Raw genomic sequence first — 23,106 nt, forward strand, 5'->3', positions numbered from 1 at the left:
AGCTAGGGTTAACATGCAGATTGTCTCTTACAGCTAATTTGCTAATGGTTGTTGTTTTTCACTATCCAGACGTGCCGATATATCTCTGTTTTGCCAGTCAGACTGTGCAAAATAACCTTAAAAAAAAAAGAAAGAAGAAGAATTCAGACTTTGCGATTTCATGTTTTCTCAGTGAGGGGTCTCTCTTCCTTTCATCCTCCATCTCTTTTAGGCTGGGCTTCTGTTGCACGCTCACTGTTGCGTATTTTTTTTCTCCTGCCAGTGCCGAAGCACCTGCTGTTGACATGTTGTCTGGAGCCTCTGAGAGCTCTCCATCCTGGTTGGCTGATACCTCTGGGAGAATCCAAGTGTTGTGATCTCTGTTGTCCACAGGCCAGAGAGCAGGCCTGCCTCTTGTCAAACAGAGGTGCTTCTGTGCCCAGAGCTCAGCTGTATCCAGCCACAGGCACTCCCCTGAGACTGCTCTCTCTATGTCTCTCCTGGGGAAAGGCTTGCCTGGAGCGTTAGAGTGTGAGAGAGATTTGGGTCGGAGTGTTGGAAAAGGGGGTTGCCTCAGAAAGGTGCCAAGAACCTTCCAGAAATCGAGAAGAAAGATTATGTTTTCTCCATTGGCCTGATGATAGATTTGCCTGGAGCAGAGGTTCTCCTGAAGTGGCTCTGCTACCTGCCGCTCACTATCCGCTCTAACAAATGGAGAGAACAAAATCCCACTCTTACTGTTTTGTCTTACATGTTCATGTGCAGCTACAAATGACAGTTTTTGTTAAATGTGCTGAATGAATTCAGTGCCAGTGGAGACTGCTAAGACTCTCTCTTGTTTTGACTCGGCCACTGTGGGTGGAAGTGGCAGAGGGATGGTTTGTGTACACATATGCATATTCATTTCGAACCACAAGATATTACATATGAAGAAGATATGCCCTCTGTTTCTGAATGGTGCACAGAAAAACATTCACCTCTTTATAGACAGTGATACTCTTACTGACACTGCACTCTCACCTTTAGCTGCTTCTCCTCTCCACTTTTGTTTCTCACTGGTACACAAGAATATGACTGCTGTTTTCCCTCTTTCTTTTTCTGGTTGCCAACTATTTTTTAAAGACATAAGCTAATCTCCTGATGCATATTCATATGTTTTCTTTTTTTCCGGTCTGCTTTTATGAAATGTTCCCATTTTTCTCCCTGATTTGGTATGCCCAGTAACCTAACATCTCTTGTAAATGTTCTCTTCACCTGAGTGGAAGTGAGAGAGTGTGACACACACTTTCTCTGATGTGTGTGAATTCTGTCTCTGCCTATTTTCATACTATAGGCTGCACAAAATTGCTGAGTAATGTGACACAATTAAAGGAGATATCTATTCACACAACAGCATTTTCAGTCCCTGACATTCAGTAACCTCTGTGGAACAGTGAGAGAGAGAGTGAAACAGGCTGGCTTACCTGCCCAAGGGAATGTGGCTGGTTGGCTTCTCTTGATCCCATTGCCACAGTATGTACATGTGATACAGTAGGGATTCAAACCACATATCTCAAGTAATGGAGACATTTAGACACTGTGCGACGGTGTCTTAAATGACTGAGCCACTCAAAGGCAATATCTGTATCTTACTAGTTTTTCAGGTATTTAAAATGCCAAACTGTCTTCCAAAATATTATGTTAAACACCAAGCTCTGATTATGTCATGAATATGCACAATTTAGCTTGTGGTTCTCACACGTCAATTTAGCTTGTGGTTCTCACACGTCGTTAAGGTGGCCTTTCAGACTTGTTCCTTTCATATATTGCTGTCTTTTTTCATTGCAGCAATTGCTCACATACAAAGAAAGCCTAGAGTGGAATAGCATCCTCTCCGAATTCAATTACGTTTTCTTTACAGAACCTCAAATCAACCTTTATCATTTCTCACAACAATGCTCCTGTGTTATAAATCCAAGGAACTGCTTGTATTGTGCTCTATTGAATGATTGTGCCTGGAGCACTAGAGTTAGACAGATATGACTAGCATCAATCAGACGGGTCAGATTTATTAGAGCTCTTGCATGCAGAGCAATGACTGAAGGCCGTCTGTCTGTCCTGTTTCCGATAACACCCAGAACGTTTTACAGTCTTTGAAAACCATCTATGTGGCTTCTCAGCATCTGTCTGTGTGTTGGCTTGACATTTTTGTTGGTTTACCCAATAGGTACAGTACTTTATATAGACACTGGGGAGGCTTAATGAATGCTTTGACAAAGAGAGTAAGGTGAGAGAATTGCATCAGCTGTAGATAAAACCCAGAAGGAGCAGGTGTGACTCAACAATGGCTTTGAAAATCAGGTTGACTTTATCTTAGAAGAAATGCATTCTGTGTGTGCATGTGTGTTTGCGTGCTTGCGTGTGTGTGTGTGTGTGTGTGTGTGTGTTGGGGGGGCAGGTTCCTTGAATGAGAGCTTTGAAAATGTTCTCTCTCTGCTTGCTTTTTTGTGCGGAGACCCTTGTTGATGTTGTAGCTGTGAGAACATTCTGTTACAGCGTTGCAAATGTAGTCCATCTGCTGCATGATAGAGATGAAATGATGCTCATGTATGACATCTGGCCTTGAGCCTCTCCTCCTCCGCGCCTTTCTTTTTCTCCAATCATGCCAGGGGATGTTGGCAATAAATGGCACGTGGGAGCTGTTTTATCTCCAAGGCTTTCTTTTCAACCCATCTCAACAGTTTATGAATAGCGCTGAACTAGACTGCTTGTGGAGGGTTGGGCCAGGCATTCATTAACTTGACGATTGTTTTTATATTCGTTTATGGCCCAGTTTTACATTCTAACTTTTATATTATCTCTCTTTTTTTGGGTACATTCTTTATATCATTTTTCTATAATTTATGTTGTCATAAAATCCTACGTGTCAGCCGTATCCACTGAGAAACAGAAGAATATTAAGGGAGCTCAGCTGTAAAACAATGGTAAATAACTGAAGATGACAAGTGAACTGTAAGGCTTATCTGCAGACTTTTTTGTCTCATCAAAAAAGATTCACATGGATGACTTGACAAATATAGTGTGTTTTTTGTTTTGTTTTGTTTTGGGTTTTTTGCCATATTTGCACTGTTTAGTTGACAAACAACCCTAAATAGAAATCAGTAAGCACATTTCCTTCTTGTTCAAACAACAACATAACCAAATGCTTGTTAGAGGTGGTAAACAGAGCGTTGCATAACAGCGTTTCTTTTCAGCAGGAGAGACAAGCCATTGGCCCGAGAAACATGCACATTCCTTTGCATAGGCCCCTTTGTTATCTGTCCCCCAGCTCTGCTTATTAAGAATATTGGGCAAAATTGTGAGGCTTCCCAAACTAAATTGCCCTCAAGGTCTTTCACCCTCACTGCCCGGCCATCACCATGGCGAGTAATGAGACAGAGATAGGAGTTGGGGGTGGGGGGGGCTTCCCTTTTCTTGTTTTCATCAGAGTTTGACTCAAGGATCCTTTGGGCTTGCTAGTTTACAGTGTACAGTGTGTGTGCATGTATATGTGTGTGTGTGTGTGTGTGTGTGTGTGTGTTACCTGACCTGGGATATGACAGACGGATGTACTATCTAGGAGAAAGAAATGATACTGTCCCTGCAGTAAGAGCAGGTAAGCTCCACCTGACAGGAGCTTCACTGTGAGTTAAAGGCTTTGCCTCCACTTCAGTCAGGCCCCGAGAGTTTCCACTGAAGAGTCTTGAACAAAAGCCTTGAGAGACCACAGATAGACTTCAGAAAAAGAATACGTTTGTGTTATGTATGTATAACTTCTGCTCTTACTCCTCAGGCCTGTTGCCGTGAACCATTCCAAAGGCTCCACTCTGTCTTTTGTAAAGTGTATTGAGTGATCGCAGTTTCGGAGAAGCAAGAACAGTGCCAAACGTTATAACTACCATTGTATGCACAGCAGGCTGTCCCTCAACCTCAGACTGTGTTTGCTAACCAGACTATTACTCCTCCTCATTATCTTTCCCCTGTGGTGGTCCATTTGATATGATTGTTTTAGACTGAGGGATGTCAAACCATAAAATGTCCTACTCTTACCTGGATCAGAACACTACTTCTCCTCTGTAAGGGATGGTATTTGGAGTTGTAACAGGGTTTCTCCAGTATTCTGAACAAGAAGACCAACAGATGGGTCTCGCTACAGAGAAAGCCTTCACCTGAACAGTCACCTCCAAGCACACCTCTAAAACAGAATAAGCAAACGTGTCATCCAACCATGGGATTCACAGATGGGTTTATGTACACACGTAAATGCGGCTAATCAGAGACCACCTGTACGTTGATTGGTATTAATCTGCCATTGTAATTGGAATTCGCAGGCCACCACGGAAAAACCATGATCTTTCTCCCTTGTTCCTTGTCATGGTGCCCACCACCTGCGTCTCCACAGTGCCTCTTGCTTACTGAGGACATAAATAGCATGGCTACAAAGAGGCATTTTTTGGCAGGTGCTGAACCCAGTGTGGTTTGGAATGTATTTACCACAGCACTGTCATAGGCAGATATGAACAATACTTTAAAGACAGACTTACTTGTTCAATGTTTATGGGACTGGCAGCCTGTCTGCTTTCACTTTTGTCATTCAGAATGAACTGGTGGTCACAACATATTCATAGTGTTATGTTAATCTGACCAGGAGTGGTGACAGCTTGATATTCTATGGGCAAAATCAGACAGAATGACCTGCCCTTCTTATGGACTCACTTGATTTGAAAAACGTTCAGTTGAATTGGTGTCCAGATAAAGAGCAAGAGAGAGGAAGAATGAAGAGAGTGTGGGAGAGAGAGGGGGAGGGAGAGAGAGAGGGACAGAGAGACAAAGAAAAAAAAAGCGAGAGAAAGGATGAGAACACATACGGGGTGGGATGAAGGACAAAAAGCTCTCTGTTTCTATGTTTATTAATCATCCTGGTTTCCTCGTTGGCCATGAGCGGATGAGTGGTTGTAGGCTGGGAATGCTGGTTGGCTGAAGGCTGGGAGATTTAACAGGCCTGCTCCTGTCAGGTCACCACTTTGCTTGACCGTAAATCTGCTCTTAATGGGGAGAGCGGAGGAAGGACCCCCAGAAGCTGCTCCTGCTCAGTCCTACATCAAACATATGTTTAAGACTCAACTGAACATTTGTTTAAGACTGAACTGAACATGGAAGGTTCCAGAAGGTTCTTCCCTAACATAAATTTCCACCCACAGTGGGTTCTTGATTATCTCTATCGTCTGAACCTCAGTGTCTGCATTCCTCTGTACGGGTTGTACAGCCTCCTAGGTGGCAGAATCCAGCAAAGATGCTGTGGCACTTTTGGGAAAAGGGCTCTGTCTCCTCTTTCTCCCTCCTAGAGCTAATCCTGTTTGGAAAAAAATTCAGGAAAAGAGGATTATCTTGTAGAGTGGCGCGAATTTCAGCACAGTTCGCTCACGCTTAATTAAATTTATCATTGTCTCCCAAAAGCCCACATTTTTCTCACTTGGATATTTACTTCAATAAATAGAAGTCAGGGTGCTTTGATTAAGCCTAATTGATTCTCCTCACCTGGGGATTTGGCTTTTCATCTTTTTTTGTGTTTGGATTGAAAATTGGAGAGAGATTGTCTTTTGCACTATAGCCTCCTGAAATTGAACTGTAGGACGGAATTAGTTCGCATTTTCAGAATCACATAACTTGATTGAAGGACTCATCTTGGTTTTTGGCAGGAAGGGCACATATGAATGTGAGTGATGACAAGGTCAAAAGAATGGTCTGTTATGACTCAGCAATGTGGCTGAAACGGGACTGAAATATGATCTTCATATGCTCCTCATTCATGTTGACAACGAATTCACCTCCAAGTATGCTCCTTCATCACTGCAGCTCATATTGTTTTACTCCCTGGACTACAGGTAAACAAACATAAGCTTTTGTCCTTTTGCTAGCTTGACACGGTCAAGTCTGCGTCATTACCAAAAGCCCATGTGTAAAATGACGTTGTGTGTGTCCATGAGCATGTCTGGGCAGCCTGTGTTTGACACTGCCTACTAACCAGGCCTCCAGGCTCTTCTCTTTTACTGTCAGCTCATAGGCAGCTGTCAGCTCTCTCATAAGTATTTTCTGTTGTTCTCTTGACCCTGCTGCCCCCTCAATGAAGCTTATATCTTTTTCTTTTTTTTTTCTGTTTATATCACGTTTAAGAGCTCTGGGGTAGACTTGTAGCATGCTTGGCTAACCCGTTCTCCCTTAAAACACTATCCAGGTATAATCTTCATATATGCCCCTTTAAACAAGATTTGAAGTCGTCAGGCTCTGGTCTCATTTGGCAGTGACAGTCAGATTATTTGTGTTTATGTGAGCCTGTCTGTCTGGCAGACGCCAGCATGCTCTGAAAGTGTCAGAAAAACCCTTCACCAGAGTGTGAGCTGTTCGCAATTCAGCCCAGCCTTTTCCTTCTCTGCTGCTCTTTAGAGTAGGGTTCAGCAGACCATGAGGCTTTGATATTGAGCAAGCACAAACATGTACAAACATGGTAAAAAAAAAAAATACTAGCAACCTTGCACTATACACAAAAATCTGATGGTTTTCTCTTAAAAAACAAGATGAAATTGACTAAGCTATTTGCTCTTAACAACTTTTTTTTCACTGTTAATGTTACAGCACCTTTGTTTTTGTTTCAGAACTGAATATATTCCTTCAAATCGGAAAATAAATGGGATTGACAAAATTATTGACACCCCAGACTTATTTGGTAGCACAGCCTTTGGTTAAAAGTGCAATCATGCTCCTCCCATAGTCATCGACGATCTTCCTGTACCTCTGAATTGGCAGTTTGGCCCATACTTCTTGTGCAAACTGCTCCAGTTCTCCTAAATTTGAAGGGTTTTTTCTCCCAGCAGCTATTTCCAGATCTGTCCACAGGTTTTCAGCGGGGTTTTGAACAGTTCAATGCTTTGTCTTGAGCCATTCCTGGGTGCTTTCTGAAGCGTGTTTACAGTCATTGTTGAGCTGGAAGACCCATGACCTTCAGCAGAGACCCAGCTCTTTGACGTTGGCTGTGACATTGTGCTATAAAATGCCTTGGTATTCTCCTGATTACATGATGTCATGCACACATTCATGCACTTACAAGGCACCCTCAATTCAAGCCCAGTATTTCACCGTAGGGAAGGAGTTCTTCTCTTCGAAGGCTTTCAGTTTGTTTTCTGTCAAGAAAGAGATGGTGACCTTTACCAGAAAGTTTTAATTTGGTCTCATCTGTCCACAGGGCATTCTCCCAGAACATTCTGGCATGTTCAAGTGTGTTTTGGCAAAGTGAAGTCGGGCTTTCTTATGTCTCTCTCTTTCAGCAGTGGTATCCTCATGAGTCTCCTACCACGTAACCCCCTTTCATTGACTTGGCGACAGATGGTGTGAGTTGAAACTGTCATACCTTGTTTCTGTGCTTTCCCCACCATTCAAACAATCCCTCGCTACAATCTTTGATGTAGTTTTCTCTTGCAGCCACATCCAGGGAGGTTGGCTATAGTGCCATGGGCCTTAGACCTCCTGATAACATTACACATGGTGGGAAAAAGAACAGTAAGGTCTCTGGAGATGAACCTTTAGCCTTGAGATTGTGAATTCTTGACTATACTCGTGTCTTACCTCCTCAGACAATTATTTGGTTTATTTTCTCTATGTTCATTGTGGCACACAAAGTGACACAAATAGGAGAATGGATCTTTTTCTCTATTCTTTCCAGTTGAATGAGTGATGTTTGTATTGCAGGTACCTGCAACTCATCACAGGTGAGTTCAGTTCCAGTAAAGTAGAGTCACCTGCTTGAAATCTAAGTATTTCTAACTACTTGTAGAAGGTGGCAGTAATATTGCCCAGGTCATTTTAGGATGTTTTGTGGAATAAGTTAAGATTTAATAAGTTATTCAGCTTTTTTGTTTTGTTTCACTGCAAACCAAAGAAATGCATATGCGAATACCCAATGATTTTTGGGCCATGACTTCAGATGTACTGTCTCTGTCTCTCATCTCGTTCACACACACACACACAAACACACATACACACACACGCACATATGTGATGTATAATGTGTTTGCTTTTACTATGTTGTACAGTCAGTTGAACACCTAAAAAACACAATTCTCTGTGCAACCAAAGTATTTGTATTCCCTTTACACTGTGTTTAATATGTGTTTCTTGTGAGAGGGAAAGGACAGGCTTGTCCATGGCTTTGGGGAAAGACTGTTCTCCCACTCTGTGTTACATTGAGGATTTTCTTGTGTTTGTTTTATTTTTTGGATGCTAAGGCAGAAAATTCTCCTTGCTTAACTGATGTTAGCTTCAAGGCTAGTGCTTAGCTGAGTCTTCTTCATAACATATATATATATATATATATATATATATATATATACACATACACACACATTTAGGAAAGTTGGGGTTAGTTATATTTCTAAATCTTATTGCATGCCCAAAACTGAATTTCTATGTGCATCAAAACTTCTTCAAGCAGGCGTATGCCATACTGGCACAAGTGTTGATTTGATGAATCATTTCTAATAATACACAAATGCGTGTGTAAGCACAAGAACTCCATTCTGGATCTACCCACTCTCCACCCCCTATTAGCTGTGTCTGATTTGCAAAGACCAGTTGATTTTAAAGAAATGTAACCTTTTGTAAATCTATAAATGGAAATCACAGGAAAAACGATGAATGACTAATGAGCAACGGCTGGCCGTCTGTGAAGAAATCTGCCCGTTCGTTCAACACGCTCACACTTTTTCAGTTATCCTGCAGGAAGAACCAGATTAAAGCCACCATGTCTGATACCTACAGAACAACACAGGCCTACATGTGTTTATATCAGAGCTGTGCAGTTATCTCATTGGCATACTGTCTGTTCTGTTAACCCACCTTATTAACACAGTTATTCATTCCTGCCAATGTTAAAAGAACTGATAATGGTTAGTAATACAGGGCCTTCCACACTCCTGTTAAAACCATTCATTTTAACACACCTGCTCAGTTGGTGCACGGCTGTTTCCAGTAAGGACTAATGTCCTTACTAGAAACAGCTTGATGTATGTGGTGTCCTATATAAACCTATATCAACACTTTGGTGAATACTCTCTCTCCACTTCCCCATCCAGGATTTTACTCCCAGCTTTTGGGTCATCAGGGTGGTGTCGGTGGTGGTGGTTGGAGATGGAGGATGGGTGCGTTATTGTTCTACATATGAACTCAGTCACCTGATGCATGTGATCATCAGCAGCCCACAGCATCATCAGGCTTTGTGTGACCACAGGGACAGCTATATCTGTCTCAGGTCTGCACAAGAAGGCCTGCATTAACTAAAACTTACTATCTCACCCTGTGCTTTCTTGCATAGACTTTTTTTTTTATACTTATTTGGTTCAAAAGCCTCATGAGTCATCTCAGCGAGTCAAAATGTCTCATTCAAACTTAAATGAAGACTAATGAAAAGCAGAGAATGTGAGTTGACGCAGTGTGTGCAGCCGAAGGTTACTGACTGTGTCCTATTCAGGAAGCACTCACTGTACTGTAGCTTGACTAATGTAAGAGATGAGAGCCTTCACTTGACTCTACCCATCTGGAGCTGAGCCACAAAACCCCAAACACCAAGAAATGTCATTTTACCCCATCCAATCTTGCTTTGACTCTCCGCATGATTGATGCAAACAGCTTTTTCCGCATGATTGATGCAAACAGTTTTTTTCTGGGGGGGGGGGGGTGTTTTGTTTTTTTGGCTTGGCCAAACAGGAATACTCTCCTAACAGAAAAAACTCTAGTTAGGGCTGCAGGATTTGCAAATCTTAATCTTTGATATTTGATTCCCAACTGTGACGTGCAGGTCATGAAAAATTTAGCCCAGCTGACATTTAGCTATGTTTTCAATTGCACGTAGTGAATTGTGAAAAGTGCTTTGAAAGCAAAAAAGGGTTCTGTCCCTGAGCCTTGGATCGACAGGCAGTTTGTTGTATTGACTGTGTTCTTCAGTGGAACCAAACTGAAGAATAATTAGAGTGGATGGTTCACTTGTTCTTTGAATGTCCATGTTTGTTTGATTAGCCACAGTGCTGCTCATCTCAGTTGATCATTGTTAAGATTACCAGTAAAGGACATGGCAGAGGCTATAGGGGGAAAGGTATGTGACATAACAAAAGCTATAGAACTTGCGTGATGCATGAAGAAGCAGAATCCATGTCGTCAGATTTCTTACTTTTTTGGGGTTTTTTCAGCGTTTCTCTCTCTCTCTCTCTCTTTCTCTTTCTCTCTCTCCCCCTCTGCCTCCCCCCCCCCCCCCCCCCCACACACACACACACACACACACACATACATATACACACACACTCTAAGAAGTCCTCTACTCCATCCTAAAGGAATGCACCATCTTTCTCCACAGTCACGTCCTCTCTGATGTTATTGAACTGTAGCTTCAGAGCAAAGTGGATAAATCAAAAGCTAAATGCCAGTGTCCACTACTTGAGCATTGTTCATCTGCCTCAGTGTTTCTCCCAGTGACCAGTTCTCTGAACCATCCTGAGACCTCTGTAAGGGGATGACTGATGAGCAACGGATGTGAGCTCCACTGCTCAGGAGCGCTGATGGCTACACAGCAGCCAGCCAGCTCATTTCTCTGATGGGCTGTGGGTCCCATACGCCGGGTCAGGGTGCCATGATGGATGGACCCGATGTGTGAGAGCAGTCTTAGTAAGGAGCAGCTGTGAGTGAGGAAGAGGGTGATACAGGGAAGCAGAGCTCCAGTCACTGACAATGTGGAAAACATGTCCCCCTTTTGCGACGTGCCAGGATGTGACAGTTTAGTCCAAGGGAGACGTGTCTATACAGTCTAAACTTCAGTTATGAGTTCAGAGTCTCACTAGCTCATACACTCATCGTTGACACTCCCACTTACTCCTGATGCATAAACACACCCTTTTACATTGCATAAATGAGCAAGTTTTATCTTTTACCATATATCAAACAACGGTTCTGAGACAACACGCAGACCGCTATGAGAGCACACACTCGCACTTGCAGATAAGTATCTGCTAATGCAAATCCACATCGTAATTACTCATGGAAGTATGCAGAGTCACACTGCTGAACCCCTGGGCCTGTGGGTATTTCTCTGCTCATTCCCCAGCCTGGCACTGCGTTGAGTGTCACGCTTGTGTTTCAGAGGCTGCTGTTACAATCTGACAGCACGAGTCCGGCATAACAAGGAGCCCACAGAAAGGCATAGCTGGGCTCTTTCAGTCTCTGTGTCTCTGTCTCTCTCTCTCTCTCAGTGTGTGAAGCCTCATGACAGACTTATGCTTTCCTTATTTGACTGGAGGTCGGAACAGAGGAGACGAGAATGCTTTGTAATTCGCCCAGTAGAAATTTTAAATGCCCATATTTCGGGCAATAACTAAGTACCTTTTACAGGAGTCAATAAATCACAGCAGAAACGTTTATTTGCACCTCAGATACACTGCTCACTGTTCATACCTGACATTTTCATTGCATTACCACACCAACTGACTGCCGTCAAAGTATAATTCAAATATGTGAAACTGTTAGTGCCTGTCGTTTCCCTTTATGATAAGCTGAGCTAGTATATGATCATTCTGTGAGGGTAAAATACCAAAGCTTGATTCATGTGAAGGACAGTCTACCAAGGATGCACATGAGCGGTCCTGCCTAATGCTTATAGTTACGTACAATTACTGATGCACAAGTGACAGTATTGTCTCTGACAAATAAAAGAGGGCGCAAATGGCATAACTCATAACCTAAAAATAGGATATTACATTGCACGGGACTAGAATGGCTTCTTAGAATGCAACAATTGAGAGCTTTCTCTTTATCAGGTACTGTGTGTTTCTATCTCAGGTAGGGGACAGAGAACCATGTTGTCAGTTTGTTGCAGGACATCATCCGAATGTTCCCAAACTAATTTTTTCTTTACCGCAAGTGCAACTGTCGGTTCACAGCACCAACATCTTGTTTATTACAGTGCATAATGGGTGCCAGCCGCTCTCATCAGCCCTCTCTCCGTCGTTCAGTTATTAATCTTCCTCTGTCTGTCTCTCTTCGGGTCTGCCGCATACGTTCTAGTCATTAAAATGGCTTCCCGGCTCAGCGGGAACTCTGCTGTAGAGGGCATGTCTCCAATCACAGAGGGCAAGATCACATGCAGCCTGGCTTTGATAGCCCTCCGCCCCCCGTCCCACAGCTCGCACGCCCCCACATGGTCCCACACACTGACGCTGACCTAGTGCAGGCGTTGGCTTCAAAAGCTTCTGGATGTTACCAAAGCTCCTTGATATAAATGAAGTGCAGAATAAGAGTAAAAGGTATTCTGCTTCTTCCTGTCGGCAGACGCTGAAACCGCTGGGTTGATTTGGTAGGCAGGAGACCAAAGGCGGCCTTCACAGATGACCACAGATCTGTTGTCTCTCTGTTCCTCCTTTTTCACTGCATGGCTGTTTTCATGTTCTCCTTTTATCTCCCCAGACCTAGCTTCACAAAGGCCACAGTCTTGAGTGGCATGAATAACAAAAGACATGGTAAAATGCTGCCTTGGCTCAAGATTGAGAACATCTGAATGAAAGAGAGGCTAAGACAGACATGGAGAAACCTTCGGGTCCTCATCTCCTAGGTCTCTTACTTTTTCATTTTGTCTTTGCCTTGTTACCATGGTTGTGTTTTCTCCTCCATTGAGAACAATTCTGTCACTGATAATGTCAGGTAGAAGTAAGCGTTAGAGAGGCAAAGCAGCTCAAGCCTTTGGCCTCTCACTGCAGTCACCGCGCTCCTTTATTCCAGTTTCTTTTATCTGATCTCAGTTTGAGATAAGGGCACACTATGACGGCTCTGTTGCTGTCTGTCACTTTCCCCCTGAACTGTGGAAGAGTTTCATCTGAAGAAGAAAGAGGACAGATGCATGCTACTACTGTGTGCTCTCTTCAATGCTGAATCCAGCATGCTTCAGCTGATTTGTATTTAGCTGTAAAAGTTAAAGCCTGGTATAACATGACGTGCTATAAATTAACTCGCTACTGGAGTCAACACAGAAAAGCTCTGTTTTAGAGGCCAGTCTACACCATTCCTTTTCATGTGTCCTGTGATAATGAAAGTAACAGTGACATCATACTCTGGTTCCCCGTGTCACCAGAGTTTGTACACACAGTTTCAGTTCAGTCCTCCCAGTCAGCATTTTGTGTAGGGTTGTGGAAATTGTGCAGAGGGGCTAAAGAGCACATATGACCTTTCTAAAGAGCAGAAGAAAAAAAATCTGGGAAATTTTTTGTGCAAAACTTTGAGCCAGACTTTTAGCAGTCCTCTGATGTTAGAAGTTTTCTTTCAAGGTTCTCTCCAGCAAGAGCTTCACAGAAGTGTTCCCCGCCCTCCCCTGAGAAGGCCAAACTCTCCTCACAATCTGAAAACAGCCCAGACTGCCAAGTATTCAAGAAAGCAGATAGCTATTGATTTTTGCATTTAGCTTTGTGGAATCATCTGTAATTAATCTCTGTCACCAGTTTACCTCTCCTCTCTGTCAAACTGACTGCATGTTCACTGCAGATGTTTTAATTAAAGTTCTACCAAAGATTCAAGGCCTGCATAAGACTCTGGCAAATGGGAAAGCATACTTACAATTATGAGAGTACATAAAATGGAGAAAAAATCATCTTTGCTCAAAAAGGATGTCTAATACATCAAAACACGATCAAATCCTTAGCTTTCGCTACCTTGGAGATATTCCTTCAGTTTCATAACATAGCTTTAGCAATGGATTAATATGTATCTCTAAAATATTCAGGTCCTAAGAAAATTGTTTTAAAATAATGTGTTGTGTATGACACACTAATTTCATATTTCATCATATTTAGTATTCTCAGGATTGTATTTCCTGATCACATGTTTAATTACTTGTAAGGTTTAACTTGGTTAACTTTCCTCTTTAAACAGTGAGCCTTCTATGCTAAAGTGAAGAGCTAATCAAGTACCTCTTGTCAGTGCAGAAGATTGAATTGCAAAGGCCCATCTCTGTCTGTAGTGATATTAATGCCTACATGATGTTCGTTGTTAGTTTTTATATAGACATGCTCATCTTCAGATCAGACAGGTTCGCTATGTTTGTAAACTATTGGCAACAGTTTAAACTGAATGATAAGAGTAGAAATATAATATATTCATTTGTTTGTTGTTTTTTGAAGATGGTCTTTGGATTGCAACTGCTTGTTTCCCAGCAATTCTGCCTCGCAGGCTAATATTACACATTTATAAATAAAAACAATTGTTCACCAGTCCAGTCCCTGTTTTAAGGTAAGATTCAACAAATACATTCTCTCCCAGCTGATACCTCAGCTCAATGTTATCTGTTCTTACACCGGACCTGCGGTGAACTTTATCACTGAGAACAACGCACTGCAAGCCAAGACCAAAATAAGCTGAAACAATTTGGTTGCCCAGACAAAGTTGTAGCGGAGGAAAACTGTAATAAAAGAAAGTTGAAGCTGTCCATCATCTTAGCTACTGTTAATGAGTATCGTCCAACTGACCCTGAGTTACCAAACGTCCCCAAAAGCCATCTAATTATCTTACCACTGAGTCTCACCGTGAGCTAACGTAGCAGCGCTGTCAGGAGGTGGCCTCATTAGATCCTGATATTAGGTTATTGGTGACATTTCTGTGGCCCTCTCTAATAGAGAAAGTGAATGGGTGTGTGTTTACATTCATGTCGCTGTGTATTGCTGTGTGTGGGTGTGTCTGTGCGTTAGCCTTAGGTTAGCCTTGTTTCTTGCATGGCTGTTACTTCCGGTGCTTGCACGAACCACGTTAGCTTTTGTAGACAGCCATGTGTATGTGTTTTAACGCACTTTCAGTCTGAAGATGATTCGTAGAGCACAGCACTAATAATATCTTTAAAACGGAGAACGGAAAGAAAATTGCTTTGATTCAAGTCAAGTGCCGAATTACATATGTGTATGCCACAATTGTTACAAGTGCTACACTTCCAATGACGGATAAACTGGTGAACGATAAAAGCAGCCTTGGCTGTTTGTTTAAGATGGTCAATAAGTAGACAGGAAGCCCTTTCTTAGCTGCTTGTTTCTTATATGACTGCACTTCATTGTTGTCGTTACCTGACATTCATGTAGACTCAGCACTTTCTCAGTGTATTTGTGTTTACCTCGCACTCTGCTAATATAGGTTGACGAATGGTTGTGTGAATCGTTGCTATAAATCGTTATTGATACAGTTCATTTATCCTCTCTATTGTGACTGTGCCTTCACTCCGTTGTTAAAAATAATGCTTTTGGTTCGATAATCCAAACTGTCTTCCTCACCTTAGACAGCAGAAGCGAAGGTCAATAGGTGGGTAAGCCTTGCTTACGCTATTCCATGGAGATAGCAGAAAAGGCTCGATCTAAGAGTACGCATCAACACAGGTGACTACAGGGAATTTTAAATGCGGGAGGATTAATGATATGTCACGCGCTGAAACCGCTGTGCCAGCCAAAGCTCTACATTTCACAATCTGGTTGTTGCTGCGTAGATGACCGACCTGTATGGTTTGGTCACGGCGGGGAAAACGAACGATGAAGCATACAATGTTTGCAAAAACAGCTGAGGTGGACAGATCACTGCATTCATTTATTACTGCCAATACAGAGTAGTTTTTAGATTCTATACATTGTGTTTATCTGAGGGATTGATTTCTCACTGTATGTAATTTACCTGTATTTACCTGAGTCCTTTGCAACAGCAAGCTAACTAACTAAATAAATAGATACCCTAAGACAACACCATATCATGGCTAACTGCCTGAAGGCACAGACCATTGTCTACAGTGATAAGAATGACATTGTCAGGGTACAAGTTTTCACTCTTTTACATCATATCTCAACATATTACCTCATGATTTAAGGATTGTCGCTCACCTTGAAAATCTAGTACTGGAACTTCAGTAAATGTTTCAGAGAAACTTATTTACAGGCAGAGAGCTCAACAAAGAAAGGCCGTTTGAGGATTAGAAAAAAAAGCCTTGAGGTGAAGCAGTAGAGGTGTGTTGAGATGCAGGGTGTTATCTCTCAAATTGTTCCGAGTACCCCTGTGGGAGACTTGGCTCTCGTTTGAAGAAAGATAGCACGTGAGCCGTAAGTAAAACGGGACGGGAGAGAAAGAATCTTATTGGCCTGTACGGTTTCGTACCTTGTTCTGAGCAGTGGCGAGATTATATATTGTTGTGTCATTGTTTTGCTTCTGTTTTTTTCTTTCTTCCCTTTTCCCAGTCTCACAGCTGACCCACACTCACCCACGCCCACCCTACTCCCATAAGCCCTGGTAAAAATGGCTTTAATGCCCACATGATGAGACACAAAGGAAGGCATTGTGTCCAGTGCCTCCCACCACCAGCAGTAGCCTGGCAGTGTGGTTCTCTGTAGACACGGGCTGAGTGGGTCTCCCCAGAGATATGACAGAGCAAGCTAACACTACCTGACAGGCGAACCACAAAGGCTGCCCTGTTCTGATCTATGTGTTTTGTGTGTGTGTGTGTGTGTGTGTGTGAGTTGGTGTGTGTGTGTTTGTTCTTTTAATGAGGCTGAGTTCCTAGAGGTTCACAATAACAATTAGGCTAATGCTCATTCAGGGTGCAGTGTTTTCCCAGCGTAGAACGTATGAAAAGGGTATGGTCTCCACCCCCCACCTCCTCCCCAACCACCACCACCTCCCCAACCACCACCAGGCCTGCTCCACATGGGAACCGGACCACAGCATCAGGCTGGGGAACATGCTTTTATCCACTCAGCAAAGACTGTTATGAATGGCAACCATGCAGGATTTGGCTTTGGGAACATGGACCACAGGCATTCCTATGTGTTCACATTCCTTATGAGGGACTGCTATTGTGGCCTGACCTAATTCCTTGCCCTTCATTGTGTCTAAAATATCTAAAGACTGACAAGTGTTGTTTTTAGACTTCACCTTGCGCTTGTGTTGTTTGAACACAGTAAGTTGGTTTTAAATGAATGAAAATACATTTGATTTTGGACTGAAGTGGTCCTCTTGTTTGTTTTTGTGATATCAGTTCATGTGAATGCCAAAAGTCAACCACTGAACTTACATTCCTGGTAGTTTGTAACCCAGAAATCTGCCAAGAAGTCGCAGTAAGGGCCATAAAGCATTTACATACACGCGTGTCATCTTAGCCATCATTTACTAAAAGCCCTACATGGAGAAGAGGCATCCGCATTTGTAATTTTATTAGTTAATGAAGTCCAGGTGTGGTGTAGAAAAATGCAGTGACATTGTTGTAAAGTGAGGCGAGCCTTTCTTCTCCGCTTCCTGGACCTTCTCGGAGTCAACAGATTAGAGCCCTGCTTCCAGCCTGTAACATACTGCTGAGTCCAGCAGTGCACAGAACTTTACAGACACTTAACTCTGCTGTCCTGGAAAACTTCTTGCCATGACCGATGTCCTGGCTTATAAAAACATGCCCTTTTTACTCTGACTTCACCAACTCTGCGTGTATAGGGAATACGATGAAGGAACACATTTCAATTTAAACTTTAAGTCAGTCACATTACACTTCTAAGAATGTGTGGTAGGCACATTTAATTAATACATGAAAAATTAATTAAAAAAACTCTCGGCATGTTTTAGGCATTTGGAGGAGTGTGAATTAGTATGCATCTCAACCGACCAGTGGAATAAAGCTAATCTGTAATCACAGTCGGCTGTCCTTTTCTCTCCCTCTAGGGGACAAGTCAGAGCAGCTGAGAGACTGGCTTGTTTTGATTACCTTGGTTTTTTAAATTAGCTGAGTGATGGCAGAATTTAGGCTTCTTTTCTTTTTTCTTTTTCTTTTTTTTTTGCTTCTTCATCACATTTTGCAATGGGACAACACCGTCCCCAACCACGTATGTATGGATACATGTAATGTATCCATAGCAGGTAGGAGCTGGTTATTTTCTGATAGGTATGTGTGTGCATGTGTGTATGTGGGGGGTTGGGTGGCAGATGATTAAATTAAAGTATGAAGTGAGTCAGCCCTATGGTTCAAGACATAAACTATGTGCTGAAAAAAAAAGTGTTGAACTCTCTGAGCTCTTTCAACTTAGGCCCATTTTAAACATTCATTTTGTGAAGTAGCATTACTTAAGTATTTAGAGAACTAACTCTGTCACCTGAATTTGCTGATTTTTTGACTGATGTGTGTGGAAGACCCTTCCACCATGTGCTCATGTGTTTTCACATTAGTCAGTGGTGCTGTACAGTGTGTGTGTGTGTGTGTGTGTCTGAGTGTGTGCATGCACGCTGTTCTGAATAAATGCACGTAAGCACATCCAGCAGATGCAGCAGCAGAAACAATGGTTATTGATGCAGAGTCGTGGCTGGCGCTGTTTCAAAGCACATGCTCTCCACCCAGAGGAAAACAGCCCAACGCCAGACAGCAGTTCCTGAAAATAAACAGCTGGAGACACTGCTTCTCAGAGAGGGAGAGAGAGAGAGAGAGAGAGAGACTGTACACCCCCCCCCCCATATCCTCTTAAGGCACTGGGGGGAATTTTGGGTCTCACTCTTTCATTCTCCTCCTCCTCGGAGCACTAGTCTCCCCCCCATCTCTCCACCAGGATGCCTTGTGCAGCCTCCACATTTCCTTGAACTCCTTCTGAACTTCAGCCACTCCAGACTCTGAGAGAGACCACTGAGCTTGCATTGTTTTTTTTTGTTTGTTTTTTTTTGGGGGGGGGGGGGGGGGGGGGGTCTTTTTTTCCCTCCCGCCCCATTATCTATTCATGTGTCTCAATGCTTATGCAGACAAGCCAATTAAAAAAAAAATCTGCTCTCTGTGGTGGAACAGCTGTACCTCCTACTGGGCACGCCGGTTTCCCCAATGCTTACAAAACATCCCCAAACTCCTGCTCAATCAAAGCAAGTCTATGCAAGATCTGTGCAAGTCATCCTCTTGTCTGATTAAGCCTGTTGGAGAAGTTTTTTTTCTTAAATACTGAAAATGATATTATCTCTCAAATGCATGTATGAAGAGGTCAGATACTCAAAAGGTCCACCACTGGACATCTTTGCTAGCTTGTTCTTGGTCAGACATATTCTTGATGTGAAGGAAATGCTAAATGTGCAATCCCTTTCCCTCTCTCTCTCTCTCTCTCTCTCTCCCTCTCCCTCTCCCTCTCCCTCTCCCTCTCTCTCTCTCTCTCTCTCTCTGTAGGAAAAGTGTTGAACACAGATCTGCGGCACTATCTGAGCCTGCAGTTTCAGAAGGGCTCCCTGGACCACAAGCTCCAGCAAGTGATCAGGGACAACCTGTATCTCCGCACCATTCCCTGTAAGTGCTGTTACACACTCCCTCTCCACACACACCACTCCCTGTTACAATTCCCTGTAAGTACTGTTACACTCCTTGTTACCACACTTTGAGCGTTTTTTTTTTAAAAAAGTGCCAGAAAATTGATATTTGTTGTATTGCTCTGTGCACAGTGTGATTCCAAAAGCACATTCTTCCAGAGCAGACCATTTTCTGGGATTGATTCATGTACAGGAGTAACTAAAGTTCGGTGTGAGACACTATATCTTTCTTTGGCTGTCACCTCTTCATTCTCCAATCCTCCTCTTGTCTTCCTGCAGAAGTGACTCTCTCACATTCTCATCCCACTTTGTTCTGCTCCCCCATATACTGTGACAGAGTATGTCATAAATCAGCCAAGCTGTTTGCAGTCTCTACCCCAACCTACTTTGCATTCATAATCGGAATTCTTGTTGCCTGTACTAATGAGGTGCTTTTGGAGGCAGAGATGCTGATGGGCTGCTCCATCATCATTCCTCTCTCTTTCACTCTCTCTCTCTCTCTCTCTCTCTCTGCTTCTGTTCTTCCATGCTCCATCAATACCAGGGTTAAGTTGGAAGATAGCAATGTCACCTTGAAAGAGATGTATGCTACCTAACATTTGGCTGTGTCTTACTTCAAAAGGTTTTACCTGACAGCATTTGATGTCATAGTGAAATATACAGTAATTTGCTGGATGACCAATTTGCTGTAAAAATATTTGAGCATATTGATGTAAAAACTTGACATGTTTTATGGTATTTCATGAAGCACGTGTGTCTTCTAAATAATTGTATCTCTTTATCCTTCCCATATGAGAACAGGTTCACTTAAAAAAAAAACGAGTTGTTTTTCAGATGAGTTGAGAGAGGACAGTGTCGCCTTATTCTGTGAGATGGCATTTAGTCTCCATTTCTGAAGTTATTCATGCCTGTAATCTTCACAAATAATGACTTTAATTCTCATATGACATTTCTCATTTAGGACTATTGGAGAGGAAAGTCATACATTGTCTGCTTAACATTTTCATAACTTACAAAAATAGTCAGTCATTAAATAAATGGGAGCATTGCTGTTTACTTTCTGTTTTGGTACGTTTTTGTTTGTAATGGCCATTACTAATGAATATGTCTTAATTAGCCTCACTATCATAACTCATTAAATAATGCCAGAGGGAAAAAGACCCATGAGGAAAAACTCTGGTAAAGACTTTGATGACCACCTAAGTCTCTGTGCTATGGGATGGCGGGCAGATACCTTACTTATGGCACAATACATATTTATATTTAACCCCCTATTTTGTAAAATACTATAGAAACTATATATAGTATACTATATACATGTGTACTCGTGGCATCCACTCAAGTCGCCCGGAGCACTCATAGGGCAAAAGGCAGGGAAACACCTGGACAGGTCGCCAGTCCATCGCAGGACGGACACGCAGAGAAACACACTCATACCCGGGGGCAATTTAGCATCTCCAATTCACCTAACCTGCATGTCTTTGGACCTACATTTTTATACCGTCTTTGGACTGTGGAAGGAAACCCACGCAGACAGGGGAGAACATGCAAACTTCCCGGCCGGGGAATCGAGCCCGAGACCTGGCTGTGAGGTGACAGCGCTACCCACTGCGCCGCCCGTGACAGAGACTGTAGAGTAAAATATCTATCAATAGACATTTTTGTACCATCCAAAAGATACACATTGTCATATCACACAGCCGTACATGGAACGTTATCAACCAGTATTTCATTTGGTTCTAACCAGTTTGGGAGCGATAATTATAAGGTGGGACGCAAAATCAGAAGCATTAAAATACAGATTCTGCTCGGAACAAACCGATTGAAAAGAAATTATGGTTGGAAAGCCCTAACACTGAGTATTTTGGGTCAGTTTATAGTGTTTATAGAATTATCTTAAAATATTTTGTCCTAAAAAGGAAGCAATGTTAAAGTTGTTGGCATATCTATTTATTTTTAAGTTCTGTTTTTACTATGTTGCAGTTTGCACCATAACAGTTGTTTACACTCTGCAACTGTTTCATGCATACTGATTCCTTCATATACTGTATCATTTTGTGGGGCCAAGCAAACCCTATAATAATCAAAGCCTTCATTATATACATGGTGAAATTATGGTGAAATTAATGTTTTTATATTTCATGTCCTCCTGACAGTAGAATAAGCCAATACAAACCTATATGAAGGCCCAGTCATGCAAAAAAAAAAAAAAAAATACTGTGATATACCATGATACCGCCAGAATCTTAAACAATACCGTGAGAGAAATTTTTGGTCATACCGCCCAGCACTAGTTAGAACCGATCCCGTGTCTTTTGACTGCCACAAACACACATTGTATCACATGTGGAAACAATGGTCCCTGCTGTAGTAAGATAATGCTCTGGCCACACACGGGCACTAAACGCTTACTCACAATACTGCCAGTGGCCCTTCAGAGATGGTTCCAACAGTTTCACATGAGGGGCCACAGCGGGGCTGCCGTGGGCCCCTGCTCATCATAACATCTCACATCTGTCCCACAGAGAGCCATTACAGCACTGTCACGAGGCAAGAGAGAGAGAGAGACCGGGGTCCAAATCTCCACATAATCCTTGAAGCTCGACTGAACCTTCAGTCTTCCTCCCCTCTCCTCAAGGCATTAATATCCGCTATGGCATGGCACTAAGCTCTCTATGGCTCAGCCTTAGATAAAAAAAAGAGAGAGAGAGAGAGAGGGAGGAAGGCAGGAATAAGAAAGAGAGAGAAAGAGAGATAGGGAGGAACCACATGCTCTGACTTAAAGAACCGTGATTTTCTCATGAGGATTTAAGGGTATTTCTTTTCAACTTTCTCCTCTTCCTCCAAAAGGGAATTTCACCGAATTTCACTGCAACAAATTAATGAATTGTCAGAGAAAAGCTGTTCACCTTTGATGTCATAAATAAAATTCTTTTTACTCCAGACCTAATAATAGCTTTTAATCAAAAAGTGGGCGTTAGAGTTACACAGAAAATACGTCAGTTGTGTGGAAGATGGGAACTCATGAATTTGCTATGTAAGAAAGGAAAGGCTAAGGTCAAAATTTAAACTCTGAACAGTTCTCAGCAGTAGACAGAAATTCTTTTTGGCCTGTTGCAAGGCAGAGGAGACAGTTTCTGCCCCTGCTTTGGTACTTATTGCATTGTCCCATGGTGCATGCAAAAGTCTTTCATGTAAGAGGCTTAGGCAGCTGGCAGACTTTCACTTGGTGAGTGTGTAAACTGTTATGATAATTGTTGTTTTCCCTCTCCATTTGCCACAGCGGTTGGTAACAGGTCTTCTATCACAGAATATTTCTTATAGAACTGTAATAAGGTCTGCCTCAAAGCACGTCTTGGCTTGAAAAATACCATTGCTCTGAAGAAAGTTGTAAACAGCATCTCTGTCAAGAAAAAAAAGACATTGCCAGCATCCATTGAAAACTATCCTTTTGAGCAAGACTTGTTTATTTTTGCCTCAGTATTGTTTTTGTCTTCTCTGATTGTGTTGCTGTTCAAAAAGAGAACTTTTAAGACAATCAGAAAGGAAGTCAGCCATGTTATTGTATGGCAGCAGATCAAAGCAAGTCCATTGTCAGGACCTTTCCTCACAGACTCTCACGGCATATTTACTATCCTCTAAACAAAGTATTGATTACATGTTCTGATTTTGCTTTGGTTTCTTTTTGTCTTTTCTGCTTTGGACTCTCTGGCCCTGGATGTCAAAGTCGTAAATACATCTGTGCTGAAAAGA

At 42.4% G+C, this 23,106-nt stretch overlaps 1 protein-coding gene across 1 annotated transcript in view; it reads left to right on the forward strand.

Annotated features, from left to right (window-relative positions):
- magi3a (membrane associated guanylate kinase, WW and PDZ domain containing 3a) overlaps positions 1-23,106 on the forward strand; it is a 104,389-nt gene that overhangs the window by 42,129 nt on the left and 39,154 nt on the right. The window contains exon 3 of the mRNA XM_030767973.1: positions 19,217-19,333. Coding sequence (XP_030623833.1) covers positions 19,217-19,333 — 117 coding nt within the window. The remainder of the gene's footprint in view (positions 1-19,216; positions 19,334-23,106) is intronic.

The sequence above is a fragment of the Chanos chanos genome, chromosome 3 (genome assembly GCF_902362185.1).
Source record: "Chanos chanos chromosome 3, fChaCha1.1, whole genome shotgun sequence".
In the NCBI taxonomy this organism is placed as follows: Eukaryota; Metazoa; Chordata; class Actinopteri; order Gonorynchiformes; family Chanidae; genus Chanos; species Chanos chanos.